Source organism: Leucopleurus acutus (genome assembly GCF_964270905.1).
Source record: "Leucopleurus acutus genome assembly, chromosome: 20".
NCBI lineage: Eukaryota > Metazoa > Chordata > Mammalia > Artiodactyla > Delphinidae > Leucopleurus > Leucopleurus acutus.
The window spans coordinates 30,717,511-30,735,353 of NC_139162.1; the positions used below are offsets into that span (position 1 = coordinate 30,717,511).

Consider the following 17,843-nt stretch of genomic DNA (forward strand, 5'->3'; position numbering starts at 1 on the left):
GGCTAGCGACATGCAGAACAATACTCTCTTGTGATGTTGGGCACAGGCAGCTCCAAGTCAGCCACGTGATCAGAAGGGTGGAGAACTAATACACTTACAACCATTCTGTACCCATACAACCATTCTCATTTTCACTTTCAGTACAATATTCAATAAGTTACATGAGATATTCAACACTCTGTTACAATATACTTTGTGTCTGATGATTTTGCTCAGCTGTGGGCTAATGTAAGTGTTCTGAGCAGGTTTAAGGCAGGCTAGGCTAAGCTATGATGTTTGGTAGGTTAGGTGTATTAAATGCAGCTGTGACTTATATTTTCAACTTACAATGGGCTTATTGGGAGATAACCCCAGTAGGTCATGGAAGATCTATATAAGAAAACAGAATCCAAATCCAGCAGCATATTAAAAGGATAACTTTCCATGACCAAGTAGAACTTATTCCATGAGTACAAGGATAGTTCAATATGCAAAAGTCTATACTTAAAATTCATCATATTCATAGATGAAAACAAACAAACAACAGATATATGAGTCACCACAATTACACAAATGTATGTGACAAAATATATCCTTTCATGGTAAAAACCTCAATAAGATAGCAATGGGCGGCTAGTTCCTTAACATGATACAATACAGATCTATCTCAATCCCAAAGCCAGCATATTTTAATAGGGAAACATTAGAAACAGTCCCAAAGTTAAGACAATGCCCTTTATCACAACAATGACTCACTTAAACAAATGTAAAGACATATTATGTTCCTGGGAAATAAGACGAAACATCATGGAAATGCCGGTTCTCCCTAAATCACCTATAAATTTGACACAAACACAACAAAAATACCAACAGGATTGATTTTTTAGGTGAGTGGGGCAGGTCACTAGACAAGCTGATTCTCTAATTCACATAGAAATATAAACAAGCAAGCACAGACATGGAATTTTTTTTTTAACTATACAAAGAGCTCCTACACATCAATAAGATAAAGATCAATTATCACATAGAAAAATGGGCAGAAGTTATAACGACAGAACACGTAAAATGAAATGAGTTTGTAAACGTATAAAATGATGTTCAAACTTATTTATGTAAGAGAAATACAAAGCCATAATCGATATTTTTCACCTATCAGATCACAAAAAAATCAAGCACTTTGATAAAATATGGTGTTAGTCAGAGTGCAGCAAAATGGCACACTCATATTCTCTGTAGAAGACTATTTGGCAATTCCTATCAAAATTACAAATACATAAACCCTTTGAACTTATAAGAATTCCACAATTCCACTTTTAGGAATGTATACTAAAATTCCTACTTGCAGAGGTCACAACTTGAGTGAGGATATTTACCGTAATACTGTGTATAAGAGCAAAAGATCAGAATAACCTAAATACCCATCAATAAGTTTCTGGTTTAATAAATTATGAAATGTCCGAGTAATCAATACTATACAGCCACTAAAAGTAACATGAGTATGCACTGATAGAGAACTATCTGATATATTTTTAAGGGAAAGAAAGGCATAGGCTATAATTTGTGTAAGAAGTACAAACACACACACGTACGTATACGTACATATAATATTTCTGGAAGGAAAGTCAAGGCTGACTTTTCTGGGCAGAGAACTACGTGGCTGGGATGAGGAGTGGGAGAGACGTAAAGGAAGTGGAAGGCAGACACTATGGTTCACCTACACTAAGAGTCCTGCACTTACATAAAAACTTGTAAAAGTTCACCTAAGAAATATTTACTGAGCAGTTACTGTATACTAGGCACTGACCTGGGCACTTGGGGTATATCAGTAAATGAAACAAAGACCTAGGCCCAGGGGAGATTTCCTTCCAGGGGAGCTGTAAATGTTCATCACTGATTACTAAAAAAGGGAACATTTTAAATTCCATTAGACTTTAATCCACTAGACTCTGGTCTTCAAGGGCAGGGTCCATTTTTCTGTTTCATCCACATTTAGAGCCCCAGTGACTGGCATATAAAAAGCATCCAATGAACATCTGTACTAAATTGCCTGCTTAAAAACAAAATGTTCTTTCAGTTCACACCATTCACGGTCCTTACTACGCTAGATGGCAGGAAAAGAAAATGTTAATTATGGGGGGAGGAAACAAATGCAAATTAAATCCAATAATGTAATAAAGCGTGACACTGCTAAATTAGGACAGTTCTCAATATTAAAGAAATCTAGAGAAGAGGCAGGTTCAATGAGGATTAGAATGGGTAGAGCAGAATTCTTGGAGAAGATCAAACTTGAGAGACAAGTACGGTTTAGACTCACAGAGGGCAGAGTACAAAAGATGTAAAGTTTTATGCCATCAAAATGGACAATAAAGCATGTTTTACTTAGGCTGCATCAGGTGCATGCCACATACACAATCCAAAAGTATGTGCTCCCAGATGGCACATATTCTCATACAGAGTCCCTAAATTCTGAACATCTTACTCTCCAGTAACTGTGCACCAGGGTCAGAGGCAGTAAGAGAAAGGAAAAAGAAACTCCCCTTTATAACTATTTGCTCCCATTACTTTGCATAGGTATGGTGAAAAAAAATCAGACCAGAAATCCAAGTTCATGGTCTCTTCAAAGACGGAATGCTACCAGAACCTTTACGGACACATGCAACTGTGGAGATCTTCAATTCTCTAAGTTTGAATCTAAAATCTGGGACTTCCCTGGCAGCACAGTGGTTAAGAATCTGCCTGCTAATGCGGGGGACACGGATTCAAGCTCTGGTCCGGGAAGATCCCACATGCTGTGGAGCAACTAAACCTGTGCGCCACAACTACTGAGCCCGCGCACCTAGAGCCTCTGTTCCACAACAAGAGAAGCCACCACAATGAGAAGCCTGCGCACCACAATGAAGACCCAATGCAGCCAAAACTAAATAAATAAATTTATTCAATAAAATAAAATAAATTCTGCCATGGTAACAGAATCTTACCTTTTGTCATATGCGTTATTTCTGATACATATTTTCTCAAATACTCTTTAGTTAAGAGCAATTTTTAGCTAGATTTCTTTAAAGTCATAGAATTAAAAAGTCCAAAGCCAGGTGAATCCCAAAAACATTTTAAAGAGAGTCCTCTGGAACAGGAGTGTCAAATACCTTATATATCAGAGGACACAATGAATTCACTGGTTGTGGCTTTTCTGAGGACTGGTGTAGAATCACTCTGAAATTTTCTCTAGGCTCAGCAGGAAAGAGTGGTATGATTGATTACTGATGCCTGTCACAGGCACTTGAAGGGAGGTAGCAGCATCAGAACTAGATATTTGCTGTCCATGTCTGATGACATTTTCCAGGAAGTTCCTGTTCATAATATATAGTTATACATAATACACAGTTACACCTGAAAATACCAGAATTTGCAAAACTAGATCCTATGGACCAGAAAAGAGCTCACGAAGATATATAGCTTGACCTTTACTATATTTTCTGAACAAATCTAAAGTTAGTTGCCCACTGATAAAAGTGCTTTGTGTAAAAATACCAGTTTCCAGCTACTCTTGAATTATAAGCTCAAATATCACTGGGGCAGTCACAAGTGGCTGTAGGTAAGAAGTAGCTGCCTGTTTTAGACAAGGCACTAGTGGCAGTCCCCAGTCAGCCACTTGACTCTTTTGCAGTACCTGCCTAGCCCCGACAGGCATTCAAGTCCATGAACCTTGCTCTAGCCTACAGGCAAATCAGGCCTATCCCCTGCTTTTATAAAGTTTAACAGGAACAGAGTCAGGACCATTCATTTGCATCCTGTCCACAGCTGCTTTCACACACAACAACAAGGTTGAACAGCTAAGACACAGACCATAAGGCCCATAAAGCTGAAAGTCTTTACTCTCTGGTCCTTTATACAGAAAACATTTGCCAACTGCTGCTCTAGAGTCTTGATATCTGTGATTTGACAGAGATGCCTACAGCACATATTAGTGAGGAAGCCGAGGCTGAAAAAAGTAATAATGATGCAATGTGACTAACACCTACTATGTTGAAACCGAGCAGGGCCCTATGGGGCTCCCAGGCATGGAGGCCTTTTTGTCCCCCATTTCTTATAGGCAAGACTCCAGCCTCCATGACCTTCCCTGAGTTCCAAAGGGCAGATTCGAACAGCTGATAATCAAGGGGGGGAGCAGCCAGGAAGCCACCTGAGGCAAGATTAAAGGGACCAGAGAAGCGCTTCAAGATTAGGAGACCCTGCACACACCCTAATCTTGTCAACCACCCCACCCTTTAGAAACTCTGCAGAAGAAAGAACAATGCAAGACTGTTACTGCCTTGATCCTTATTACATACCCCTGACCACTGAGCCCCGACTGTAAGACCTCTCCCTATTCCCCAAGGAGGGGGCAACACTTGAGGTGCTGGCCTGCTGTGTTCCCCCCTTTGCCTGGCAAAGAATAAAGCCAGCCTTTCTCTCCCCTCCAGAACTCTGTCTCTGTATCTCATTTCGGCACCGGCGCACAGGGAGCCAAGATTTTGGCAGCAGTGTCATGTGACTTAATACCAACATACAACATAATAAAGCAATTAACGCTAAATTATTTGATAAGATCAATTTAACAAAAGAATATTGATATGAGAACTCAATATTTATATGTGTGATACCCCAAGGCTTTCAGGCTGCTTCATTCTAGAGGGTCCTAATGATAACAGATGTAGCAAGTAGTCCAAGATAAAAGAATAGAGACATTTTAAGAAGACTATGTCCCTCCCTGGTCAAATCAACGACAACTTAACTTTAAAAAGAAATGATTTTTAAACTACAAAGACAATGATTTTCAGGTAGCTTTAATGCCACCAAGTATGGACGTTCTAAAAAGGGATCATCTTTATAGGCTAACAGACTGGTTGACTACTTTCCCCTCTAAATTTCATCCTCACACTCTTCTCAATATGGAACCAATAAAGTCTTGAACAACAAACAGAGACAGTAATTGCAATCAGTGTTGCCTGATGTCTCCCATAAATCCAGCACCTTTGCAATGTGCTCATTAAAATAATGTTTTGTTGAAAGTTTGTTTCCTCCGTCAGCTGGGTAGGCAGGAGGGAAGCTGTATGTCTGATAAATTTTTTATTGCATAAATACAGTGTTGCCCACTTTCTCAATAAAATCAACTTGCAATTACCTATAGCAACTGCAACTGATTACTGTTCCCCTATGTTATTTTGGAAACAAGCAGAGGCAATTGGCTCCTACTTGCCTTTGAACTTCAGTAGCATTGAAATGATTTTAAGTATCTCAATGTGTTTGGTGCATTCCCAGCTCCCACTAACCAAACTACTAAAGAAGTGAAAGATGTGACAAAGTACAAAGGAAGACTAAGTTTAAAGGTCAAGTTTAAAATGTCCAAAACTGCCCCGGCCAAGTTAACCAATTTGATTTATTTATACTAATTTTTGAGAAAAAATTAATTCCATTTAATAAAAGATAAATGCCATTCACAAAGCTGTATGCAAACAGCGTCACATAGAAAACAAAGCTAGAAGCCTGAGCACGGAAGAAGAGATGACAGTTCTAATCAAGTAAAATACTTGAAATTTTCTACCGTATGTAACAGCATATACCATTAATAATGTATGTCAATAATTTCCCTGATATGTAAATATATATTCATCGTCACCACGCATTAAAAAATAGCCCTGGGCTTCCCTGGTGGCGCAGTGGTTGAGAATCTGCCTGCCAATGCAGGGGACACGGGTTCGAGCCCTGGTTTGGGAAGATCCCACATGCCGCGGAGCAACTAGGCCCGTGAGCCACAATTACTGAGCCTGCGCATCTGGAGCCTGTGCTCTGCAACAAGAGAGGCCGCGATAGTGAGAGGTCCGTGCACCGCGATGAAGAGTGGCCCCCGCTTGCCGCAACTAGAGAAAGCCCTCGCACAGAAACGAAGACCCAACACAGCCATAAATAAATAAATAAAATTAAAAACAAACAAACAAAAAAACTATTCCCTTAAAAAGAAAATAGCCCTATTTCCTATTCCCTATTGCCTTAGCCAAGTGCTAAAATTCTAAGACTCTGGACCTGGCAACTATTTTCTGTTTCCTTAACCCTATACCTAGAGGGGCTTAAATAGCAGGTACCTTCCTATCCATGTCACAGATATTGAGGCAGGAGAAACCCAGAAGTTGCAGAGGGTCAGCTGGTGTACAGAACCTAAGGATGCTGTCTCTGTCCAGCACTGATCTATGACATTCCAGCGCCTTGGACAAGAAATCATTTTTAAAAATGGAGACAGAAAGTGAAAGGGGAAGGTATGAGGTTGGGAAGACACACTCTAGAAGGGAAATGGCATGGTGGGTGTTTAGGAACATAACTGATTCTGAGTTGTAAGAGTATCACATGAATGACATGGATTTGCAAGTGAAGAGGCTGGAGAGGTAGCGAGAGGCCAGGACACGGCGGGTTTTGTGAATCATGGTAAGCAAGCTAGACTTATACTGAGGGCAGTGGCAGACACTGATAATGACTTTTTCATAGGGTCAGATCTGTTTTTCAGAATGATCCCCCGGGAAGGTAGATGCTTCTGTGTGCAGACGTTGGATAATTTTCCTGGATAGGTTTCCAAAGTAATGGCAAGTGGCCTAAGCCAGAGAACATTTGGGAAACACTCCTGCAGGACTCTATCCCTTAGAAAGAAGGGTGGGTCAGGAAGAAGCCTTCCTCAAAGAGCTCTACCGGGCTTCCCTGGTGGTGCAGGGGCTTCCCTGGTGGTGCAGTGGTTGAGAGTCCGCCTGCCGATGCAGGGGACACAGGTTCGTGCCCCGGTCCAGGAAGATCCCACATGCCGTGGAGCGGCTGGGCCCGTGAGCCATGGCCGCTGAGCCTGCGCGTCCGGAGCCTGTGCTCCGCAACGGGAGAGGCCACAACAGTGAGAGGCCTGCGTACCGCAAAAATAAAAAAAAAGAGCTCTACCATTTAAAAATGCTTTCCTTGATTGGTCGTGAGGAACGAGCACTCAAGCCGGCTGCTAACACAGAGCACGTTACTCAGCCACTGAGGAATGAATGGTCTGAAGAAATGGAGAATTCAGAAGTTGGAAAAAAAAAAAACAACACCCTCATCAGCTCAGAATCTATAACAAGAAGCTGCTCTAACATGTCTCGAAACAAGCAATCAGGACAAACATAGTTCCCTGACACACATAAATTATAAAATTAATTATAAGTTTTCTAGGATTTCAGGAGAAATACTGAAAACTCTTTACTGAAAAATCTGAAGCCTTTCAACATGATGTCTGTCTCTGTCAGCTTTCAGATAAAGCATTTGAAAAAAAAGGTTTTTTAAGATATAACTATTCACATACATAGGAGAATCTCATTATATCATGCTTCATGGACTTGGGGGAATAAAAGGAAAGTGAGAAAAGGAGAGAAAAACTGCTCTGGGGGCTCTTGGCTAAAGCTTTAAGACCACGACATTATTTGAAATAAAATATGAAATGAGGAGAGGAAGCAGAAAGACTTCTCAAATAATACATTCCCCGAACCAAAGCTTCGAACAATAGAGGTTGCGATTCTGTGGGCAACCTCAGGAAAGTGCAGAGAGTGTCATGGAGCCTTAGAGGAAACCCTGATGTTGTAAACAACATAGAAGACCAGAATCAAAGTGCATTAATCAAAAAAGAATAATGGTTTGTTAACCCAGCTTTAGGCAAAGCTTTATCCAGGGTTCAAAATACATGTCCAAGACCCGGTTTCTCTCCTTCCCAAAGCTCCTGAAAAAGAGAGTGGCCACAAAAGCTGGAGGTGGTCATTTGGGGACCACGAGAAGTTTGTTTTCCTCAAGAAAAGAAAGCTACAGCTCAAAAAGAGCCAAAATTGGAAGGGGAAGAAGTTTGAAAGTGACCACACATTACTGTCAAAATAAGGTCCACTCGAAGCCCGTGAGACTTAGTATTAAATAAAAGAATTCCTTATCTTTTTAAATTAAGCTTGTTTAGGTCAAGTGTCTGCTATCTGCAACCAAAAGAATCCTAATACTAAACAGAGATCATAGTTGCAGAAATCAGAAGAGTGATGGGACAGTGGCCACAATGTAGTTGAACAGCACAAACTACTCAAGAACAAAAGATACCTACTGATTTTGGGCAAAAAAATACTTACTGATTTTGCGTTATACGCACATACAAAGAAGGATCAAGACACGAGCCATGCCTTCAAAGAGCTTACAATTCTGATTCAAATATGTGTAAAACTAATGCATGGCTTTAGAAGTCAAGACAATGGTTACTGTTGGGGAAAAGAATATGCTGGAAGGGACCATTTCTGGGGTACTAATGTTTTCTTTATTGATCTGGGAGCTAGTGACACAGATACGTTCGGTCTGTGACAATTCACCAAGCTACATGTTTATGATGTTTGTAATATTTCAATAATTTAAAAACGAAAAACCTCAATAGACCAGTTGGAAGATAAAGTTAAGAAAACCTCTGAGAGTATATGAGAAAAATACAAAAAGATTAAAAATAAGAGAATAAGTAAGAAAATTAGAGGAAACAGTCCAGAAGGTTCGAGAACCAAACCATATGGATTCTAGAGAGAAGAGAAAACTGGAGAGAAAGAAACCGTTAACACAGTGATTCAAGAAAATATCCCACATTGAAGGACCTGAGTTTCCAGATGGAAAGGACCTACCAAATGCCAGTAAAATGGATGAAAAAAATATCACTGCAAACTTATAAAACATTAGGAAAAAAATCCAACCAAAAAAGTCACATAAAAGACAAACAAAAAAATCAGAGCTCTCAACATGAACACTGGAAGATAAAAGACACTGGTACAATGCCCGCAAAATTCTGAAGGAAAATTATTTCCTGTCAAGATTTCCATACCTAAAGTATCTACACATGTTAATGTAGAATAAAGATAATTTAAGACATTCAAGGTCTCAAAAATTTACCTTCTAAGCACCCTTTCTCAAGAAGCCATTAGAGGATATGCTCCACCAAAATAAAGAAACAAATCAGGAAAGAGACGGACAGGGGATGCAGGAATCTGAAAACTCCAACAGAGGAGACTGGATTACGATGAAGGGATAACACCAGATGGAACACCTGGGCTGCTCTTTTCTGATGAGCCACCGCTAACTTCACATCCCACTTCTAAAATTGTAAACTTTAAATATGTGCAGTTCATCGTATGTAAATTATACCCCAATAAAGATATGGAGAGAGGGAAAAAAAGTTCAGCCATTCTTATTGGCCTAGCCTTCTCTTGACAATTAGGAGATGTCACTGCTGGGCTTCTTTTCTCACGGGCACTGGACACTGCCACTCTTTTCTGGTGAAAAGATATGGGACTCGATATAACCATCTCTCATCACCTCTGCCTCTTCTAACCTGGTCCGCCATCTCTAGTCTGGATTACCCAATGGCCTCTTGCAGCTCCCCTGCTTCCACTGCTGCCTCCCTTCTGCTCCAAACTGCAATGGTTCTCCATCTCACTCCAAGTATAAGCCCAGTATTTGTATTACAGTAGCCTCTCCTTATCTGCGGTTTCACTTTCTGTGGTTTCAGTTACCCGCAGTCAACTGCAGTCTGAAAATATTAAATGGAAAGTTACAGAAATAAACAATTCATAAGTTTTTAAGTTGCGCGCCGCTCTGAGCGGCATGATGAAATCGTGCACCATCTGGCTCTGTCCTGCCTGGAAAGTAACTCACCCCTTTGTCCAGTGTAGCCTGCTTAGTAGCCCTCTAGTTATCAGATCAACCGTCACAGTATCAAAGTGCTTGCATTCCAGTAACCCTTCTTTTACTTAGCAATGGCCCCAAAGCATACGAGTAGCGATGCTGGCAATTCCAATATGCCAAAGAGAAGCTGTAAAGTTCTTCCTTTGCGTGAAAAGGTGAAGGTTCTCGACTTTGTATGGAAAGAAAAAGAATTGTATGCTGAGGTTGCTAACATCTATGGTAAGAACAAATCTTCTATCTATGAAATTGTGAAGAAGGAAAAAGAAATTTGCACTAGTTTTGCCGTTGCACCGCAAACTGCAAAAGTTACGGCGACAGTGCGTGATAAATGTTTAGTTAAGACAGGCAGGGTTATTAAATTTGTACGATACGAAATTTTGCGACAGAGGCCACAGTCACAGAATTCTTATTACAGTATGCTGTTATAACTGTTCTATTTTATTATTAGTTATTGTTGTTAATCCCTTACTGTGCCTAATTTATAAATTCAACTTCATCATGGGTATGTATGCATAGGAGAAAACATAGTCTACATAGGGTTCAGTACTATCCGTGGTTTCAGGCATCCACTGGGGGTCTTGGAACGCATCCCCCGTGGATAAGGGGGGGGACTTCTGTACAATATTAGAAGGTCCTATCTTCCGCCCCGCCCCGCCCCTGGTCTTGCCTGTCTGTCTTCACTTCTGTTACTTTTCTTTTTCTCTGCCTCTATTCTAGTCACACTTGTTGCTTCTGAAACATCCCAAAGTCATGTCCCATCTCTGGGCCTCAATATTCACCCACTCGCTCCTTCCAGTCTTTGCTCCAGTGTTACCCAACTAAAGGAAGCTTGACTTTCCTATTTAAAACTGTAAGCCTGTGCCTCACCCTTATTATACAAGCTTATTTGTTTCTTTCCTGTCTCGCTTTGCTAAAACATAAGCTCCATGAGGGCAGGGATTTTTGTTCATTGCTGCATGCTCAGCATCTAGAAGAGTGCTTGGCAAACAGTAGATGCTTACTGTTAATTGAATAAATATCAATAGTTGCACAGGGGTAAAAAAAAAGTGACTTATCAAACAAGTTTTACTGAGCAGTGTAAGTGACTTCAAAAATAACAAAGATAAGGCATGACACACTGAAACAAACAAGATCAAATGAGCTTCGGGACCATAGACAGGGCTGCTGGGAAACTAATAAAAACATTAAAAAGCATTTTCTTAAATTATGAGTGCTCTAAGACTTCTAGTTGCAATCTAGCTTTTCATAGTCTCAAAGGCTGCTAAGAACGTAAAGCTACTCATTTTGAAATAGAGCTAAGAATTATAGAAACAAATTTCCATCCTTCAGTGGATTCAACTTTTCCGGAGTCAGAGACATAAACGGGAATCCTAGAGTTCCAAGAAAATTATTGCAAACTCCCTGCCTTCTAGCCTATTGCATACTCAACAGGAGTTATGGGCCTCTTCTTCCGTTTCCTCCTTTGTCCTTCATGGGAAACCTGGGAAATTATACCAAAAATCTGCAATAGTTGGCACTAGTTAAAATTCTTAAGAATTGTGGGGTTTTTTCTATGAAGACCATATCACAGAAAGTATTTCCTTCCAAACAAACAAAAATAGTAACCAATAGTAAGTGTTTCAGTGATCCTTTTGAAGAGGTTCGAATCAAAGAACAAGGTGTAGGACTATATTAAACCATGGGTTGTTAATATCTTCCCTGCAAGATTTGTTTTTTTATATCTAGGAGGAACAAGCAATTGCCCGCAAAGCTAGAATAGGAAAATCAAATACTCTGCCTATTTACACATGGTTCCCTAAAGCCATTCCTGATTAAAAACTGTACTATTTCAATCCTCCTACTGGAGACAGCCATTAACTAGCACTGCTTGGGAAGTCAATGAATTTAGTATATAATTAATGATACATGTATCCTATACCAATCACTTCTCAATGACCTCTACTGGCAGAAATAAACCAAGGAGGGATGATTGGCTCATTATAAATCTACGTGAAGATTTCACTGGGAAAAGGTATTGAGAGCAAAGTCCTGAAAGATCTTAAGCTTCAACTGAATTTAACTTCAGCAGGAAGTAATCACTTCTGTTTCTGGATACCTAGTGCATTTTACATGAACCTCTCCTGTGGCTGTAACACTCCCTTTTCACTAAGTAACCATGTGACCTCGGACAAATCACTCCCATTCTCCCTGCCTCAGTGCTTTCATCTGTAAAATGAGAGGCTGAACTAGCTGAGTTCAAAAGTCCCTTCCGGATCTGACATTTCATCATTTCATAATTACAACCACCAGAGCACAGCTTACTTCACCTATCCTCTCAAGGCAAGAAGGGCACTTGATTCACCTTTGGTGTTTCCATACTGTCTAGCACAGCTACCTGAACCTCCCTTAGCAACTGTTCAACCAACATGTTCAAGGATGCAGAAAACAGTACAGTTGTCTGAAATTTCCATTCTCTTTGCCCCCTTTAGGCCCTTCCCAACCCCAATCATGATTTTAACTGAAATGGTTCCCTTCGAGCTCACCCTTACCATACCTCTGGCAGGATTCTAAAGAGGCCAGAGAATTAAACATAGCACTTGTCACCTGGAAGAAATGCACCCAGCAAAACGTTTCAAGGCCCATGCTTTTTAAACCATCTGACCCAACATGACACACAGAGCCAGAGACCTAGAGAGGTTCCCTTTCCTAGTCTAATGCATCTGGTCATCTGAGAGGAGGTACAGAAAGCTACAGCAGATGTTGTGGGGAGAGGGCAGTGAGGTGGCGGGGAGAAGGGAGAGCATCAGGACTTGCAAACAAGAGAAAGTAGAATATTCCCGTAACCTTTCCAGAGGTGGACATTTTAAAAACCAAACTCCCACAGGTAACTATACTGCAGGGGCAGGAAATACCTGCTCATAAGCCATTTAGCCTTAGCTAAATTCTGAAACCAGAATGTCTGCATTCAAATTCTGCGTTCAAATCCTAGTTATACTAATTCATAGCTGTATAACCATGGAAAAGTTCATCATCCTTCTGTGTCTCAGTTTCCTCATCTGTAAAATGAGGATAACAGTACTACTTCGTTCATAGGGTTGTTGTAAAAATAAAATGGGTTAATACATGTAAAATGCTGCTACCAGTGCCTGACACATAGTAGGTGCTCAATAAATGAGAGCTTCCAGTACTGCTATTATTATGGGATAGAGTTCTGGGAACCTCGGGGGTTAAGAGAACGAAGGAATTACCCTGCTCCTACAGATTCAAATTCTGCAGTTCCCTCATCTAGGTGATAACCGCAAAGATAAAGCTTTATGTATTTATGTATATTTGTATACTTTATCAATCTTAACTACTCCCGACCACAGAAACTATTCATTAAAAATTTTCATTCCTTTCTGCAAGATATTCCAGGTTTCAAAAACTATTTGATCACCCACGCTCTGGAAGTACAATAGGACTATTAAACAGAAGGGCTGAAAGTCTGTGGGAGCACAAAGACATCTTTGTAGCTGTTTGAGCTATCACATACCACCACCTCGGTTTCAGAGAGTTGCCTCCTTAAGAAAGAAACTAACAAACTCCATTGTTCGTTCACATCAGAGTTCTTGGATGTGATAGTTCTTAAATCCCTGGCAAGGCCTTATTAAAGATCAGAGGATCGCGCTTCTTTCCATTAGGACAGCATCAAATCCCCTTCAAGCAATTTTCTTGGGTCAGCATCATTATTTGAGATGCCAGAGAAACTGGTTAAATTTCTAACTGCTAAACTAGTTCCTTGTTTCCGGCTGAAGACATAAGGTAGAGTTAGAAAACATTATAGCTATCCAGAGGAAATTTTTGAGACTGGGAAATGGTAAGATATTTAGAGAGAGCCAGGAGAGTTTCTTATTTAAAAATCCCTTTCCAAAACAGTCGTTTTAGTAAATAAGAGTCAAATAACAACAAAATCCAATTAAAAACTAGCTTTCAGAAAACAATGACCCTTAAAAGTTCCAGTTGATTCCCTGATGGGATATCTATTGGGTTGGCCAAAAAGTTCATTCGGGTCTTTCCACAAGATGTTACGGAAAAACCCAAACGAACTTTTTGGCCAACCCAACAGAACTCTGCTTTTCCAATCACCTTTTAATAAACAGGAAGAGATTAAACAGGCAAAAGAGCCAATATTACGTCTTGTATTCCTTTGCCAAATGATCAGGCAGAGAAAATCAGCAATGGTCACTCTGCCTTTGACGTGTTCACCTACCTTTTTTATAACCCTATTCTGAAAAGCAATGGGGACCTTAAACACACACAAACTGAGCAAGCAAAGAAGGAAATTTTGGGCAGACCATTAAAAAGGTAGCCTGTGACCTCTGTTCCAAGGGCACCAGATTTCAGAAACTGCAAGAACGAGTTGGCCACAGCAACGCTCTCAGGCCTAAAACTGCAGAACTGAGGGGGGGGCTGGAGAGTTTCCTGAAAATAGAGGCATGTCGGCTTGTAAAACCCACCTCAGCTGCTTCCGGCGAGTAAGGACAGTAGTCAAAACTGTAGGAAGCCAAGAACAAGTCCACATTTGACAAATCACTGCCTTCAAGACAGTGATGTCGCCCGTAATAAAATATTTTGGCAAGGCTGGAAATGTACACCTGTGGGAATCTGGAAGGATTTGACAGATTTTTGTTTTCCCGGCCCTTTATCAGCAAGTTAATTATAGCACCTGTACGATCTATTCTGGGCTTTAGAGAAAGGCAGTTGGCTGTGTGAAACCAAGATGCTGCTCTCCTGGGCCTGGAAAAGACAATGACAGTAGTGCTTACGCATGAAAATATGCTATCTGAGCACAGTATAACGGTGAGCCAGACAGCACAGCTGGATGAGAAAGAGGCATATTCTGTACATATATGGGCGTGGCAAACCTTAGAAGGACACACAACACCTATGTACACAAACACACACACACACGACCACATATATCTCCAGAGCCTGTGCAACTCTGGTCATGTTACGTTCGGGGCTGCTTCTTCACAGAGCAGACTGTACCTTCACAGCTATAACTGTACACTGCCACCGCTGACCTGTCCACCAGATTTTCATCGTGATGCCAGCTCACGGCCATTTTCCCCATGCCAAAATACGGTTCCTCTTTCAGGTATGGCATTTTCGGAGGATCCATGAAATTCAACAGAGTTACGTTGTAGGCTGCTCGGTTCTTCATGTCTATCTCATCTTGTCCATCAAAGGATGACCCCATGCCAACCCTGGGGAAATCCGGACCTATACACACTGGCACGGCATCGATATTGGCTTTCTCCTTAGCAGCAAGTTCTTCCAAAGCCTGGATGGTCTCTACCTGCAGGTAGTCGTTGAGCTTGAGGAAGGTTTGACAGGCGGCAGCTACTTCGGCCTCGTGGTACTTTGCATCAGAGCCTTTCACTGGCCAGGGTACCGTGAAGAGCCTGGTGTTCAGGTACTTGTAGGTGCAGCCGGGGTTACCAATGAGGATGCGAGAGACTGGAGTGAGCAAATCTTTGCCTTGGATCCTCACCAGGTCCCGAAATAAGCAGCCGTGCTTGTGCAGCGTGAGAAAGGCTTCTTGAACCTCTTTATGGAGCTCCTCAGGGACGCTGGCGGCTTCTCGGAGAACTAGTTTAGGATATTTCAGCTGCCACTAAAACAAAAGTGAAGCAAAATATGCATTTACGGATAGCTATAATTTTACTATTTCCAAAAGTATGTGTTTCTTTGTAAGCTTTAGGAGAAAAAAAGACTGTCGGGGGCTATTTCTAAACAGGATTCATACCTCTCTAGCCTAAAATAGAAAACTAAATAAAACAAATGTCATCAACTCTCCAGCCAAGAGTTTTCAGTCCAAGCTCGGACAATTGCAAACAATTATGCAAACAATTAATTGCAAACAATTAAAATGATAATAATTTGGTCTTTGGTCTCCCCAGCTCCCACTATGACCACTTCTCCCCAACCTCAACCTGTCTTCCAGCCTTTGGTCCTCCAGAAAACAGAACATTATTCATTAACTGCTTGATACCTATTTTTTAAGTGCTTACTGAGTGCTGTGTACTCTTCTAAATGATTTATACACACTAACTCACCTACTTCTTACAACTTTACGTGGTGGTACTATTATTATCTCCAGTTCATAGATGAGAATACTGAAGCAGAGAGACATTCTAAAAACTTGCCCAAAGTCACACATAGCTGAGAAATAGGAGAGCTGGAATTTGAAGCCCCGGGGCCCCAGAGTCGAGCTCCAGAGCATGAGCTCTTAACCACAAGATTGCACGGCCTCTCAGTAAATGACGAATTGGTTTCTGCTTCAACGCTTCCACTGAAATAGAAATCACTTCACTTTGCGAGTTAGACACTGAGTCCCATGAACACAACAGCCGTGATAATTTTGCTCCCAGCTATAATACTAGTGCCCAGAATGTACTTGGTAAATGCTGGATGGATGAATGAATGAAGTATCCCACTGCAATTTAGAAAGTTGTAATAATTCTACTGGTGTCACTGGAGGAGGGTACTATAAGATAATGCCCTCCTCTAATACAGAAATACAGGGATTTATCGATGCAGTTTAGGACTTCATTAACTTTTGAGCTACCACTTCTGGCTCTAACATGTGAATTGGCGTCAAGCCAGAGTTCCCTGATTCTACACAATGAAACTGAGTTTTTTTAAAACCAAAGCACAGGATTTCACATTTACCCCTATAAAGTGTAATCTGACTGGTACCTTTTTAGTATTGTGCTGCCTACCAGTTTTCACACTTTTCTTCTATATCTTCATTCAATAATCGTTCATATGATAAACAGGGCAACACCATTATTCTTCCATACATTTTTTTTTTCATTCAACTATGTCTACAGAGCACCTACCAAACACTAGACAGAGATAAGGTTCCTGTCCTCACAGAGCTTTCTACCAAATCAGGTAAATAAAGAAAAGCAATCCCAAGTTGTGTTAAGCACTGGGAAAGAAACAAACCAGTGGGAAATCTGTCATTAGAGTAGGAAACTCTCACTTGGAGCTGGCGTTTAGGCTGAGCTCTTCAGGAAAAGAAGGCACCAGCCACATGATGAACTAGAGAAAGACCTTCCAAGAAAAGGGACCAAAAAATACAAAGGCACTGAGGATGGAGACCAGCCTATTCTAGAGACAAAAAGAAGACCAGTTTTACCAGAGCAAAAGAGCCAAAGGCAGAGTGACATGCAATGAGGATGGAGAAGAAGGCAGAGCTGGATCACACAGAGCCTGGGAGGTCAAAGTAAGGAATCTGGATTTGACTCCAGATTCAGTGCAGTGGAGGACTTCAAAGGGCGAAGAGCAATTTGATTTACATTTTATAAAAATCACTCAGTTAAAATATTGGGCATGGATTGGAAAGAGACAAATGTCAAAGTGGAAAATTCTATCGGCTGCTATTACAACCATCCAGGAGAAAAGTGATGATGGTCTGAAATAGAAACAGAAATAAACAGACAGGTAAAATACGTATTTTATAGGCAGAGCAAAGAGACACATTATGAATTAGATGTGAGGGATGAAGAAGGGAAAGAAATTACAGATGACTTCCAGATCTCTGGACTTAATAACTGAACAAACAATTCACTATTTTTTAAATTAATTTATTTTATTTACTATTTTTTATTTTTGGTTGCATTGGGTCTTTGTTGCTGTGTGTGGTCTTTCTCTAGTTGTGATGAGCGGGGGCTACTCTTTGTTGTGGTGCGAGGGCTTCTCGTTGCGGTGGCTCCTCTTGTTGTGGAGCACGGGCTCTAGAGCGCAGGCTCAGTAGTTGTGGCTCACGGGCTTAGTTGGTCCACGGCATGTGGGATCTTCCCGGATGAGGGCTCGAACCCGTGTCCCCTGCATTGGCAGGTGGGTTCTTAACCACTGCGCCACCGGGGAAGCCCTACTATTTTTTAAAATAAGAAAGACTGGGGCAAAACAAAACAGGTAGAAGAACAGGAAGGAATGAGGAGCTCCATTTTGAAGCTGTAGCCATGAAGATGGCAATGAAATCTTCAGATAGAGATGAGGAGGCATCTGGAGCCCAGAGGAGACAGTGGGGCTAGGGAAACCAAGGTGGGAGCGGTCAGCACAGCACACAGTTGATATTTAAGACCTGGGAATGGCTGAGATCTCCT

At 41.1% G+C, this 17,843-nt stretch overlaps 1 protein-coding gene across 1 annotated transcript in view; it reads right to left on the reverse strand.

Annotated features, from left to right (window-relative positions):
• FTO (FTO alpha-ketoglutarate dependent dioxygenase) overlaps positions 1-17,843 on the reverse strand; it is a 379,775-nt gene that overhangs the window by 246,071 nt on the left and 115,861 nt on the right. Inside the window, exon 3 of the mRNA XM_082862799.1 lies at positions 14,716-15,343. Within this exon, the coding sequence (XP_082718925.1) occupies positions 14,716-15,343 (628 nt within the window). The remainder of the gene's footprint in view (positions 1-14,715; positions 15,344-17,843) is intronic.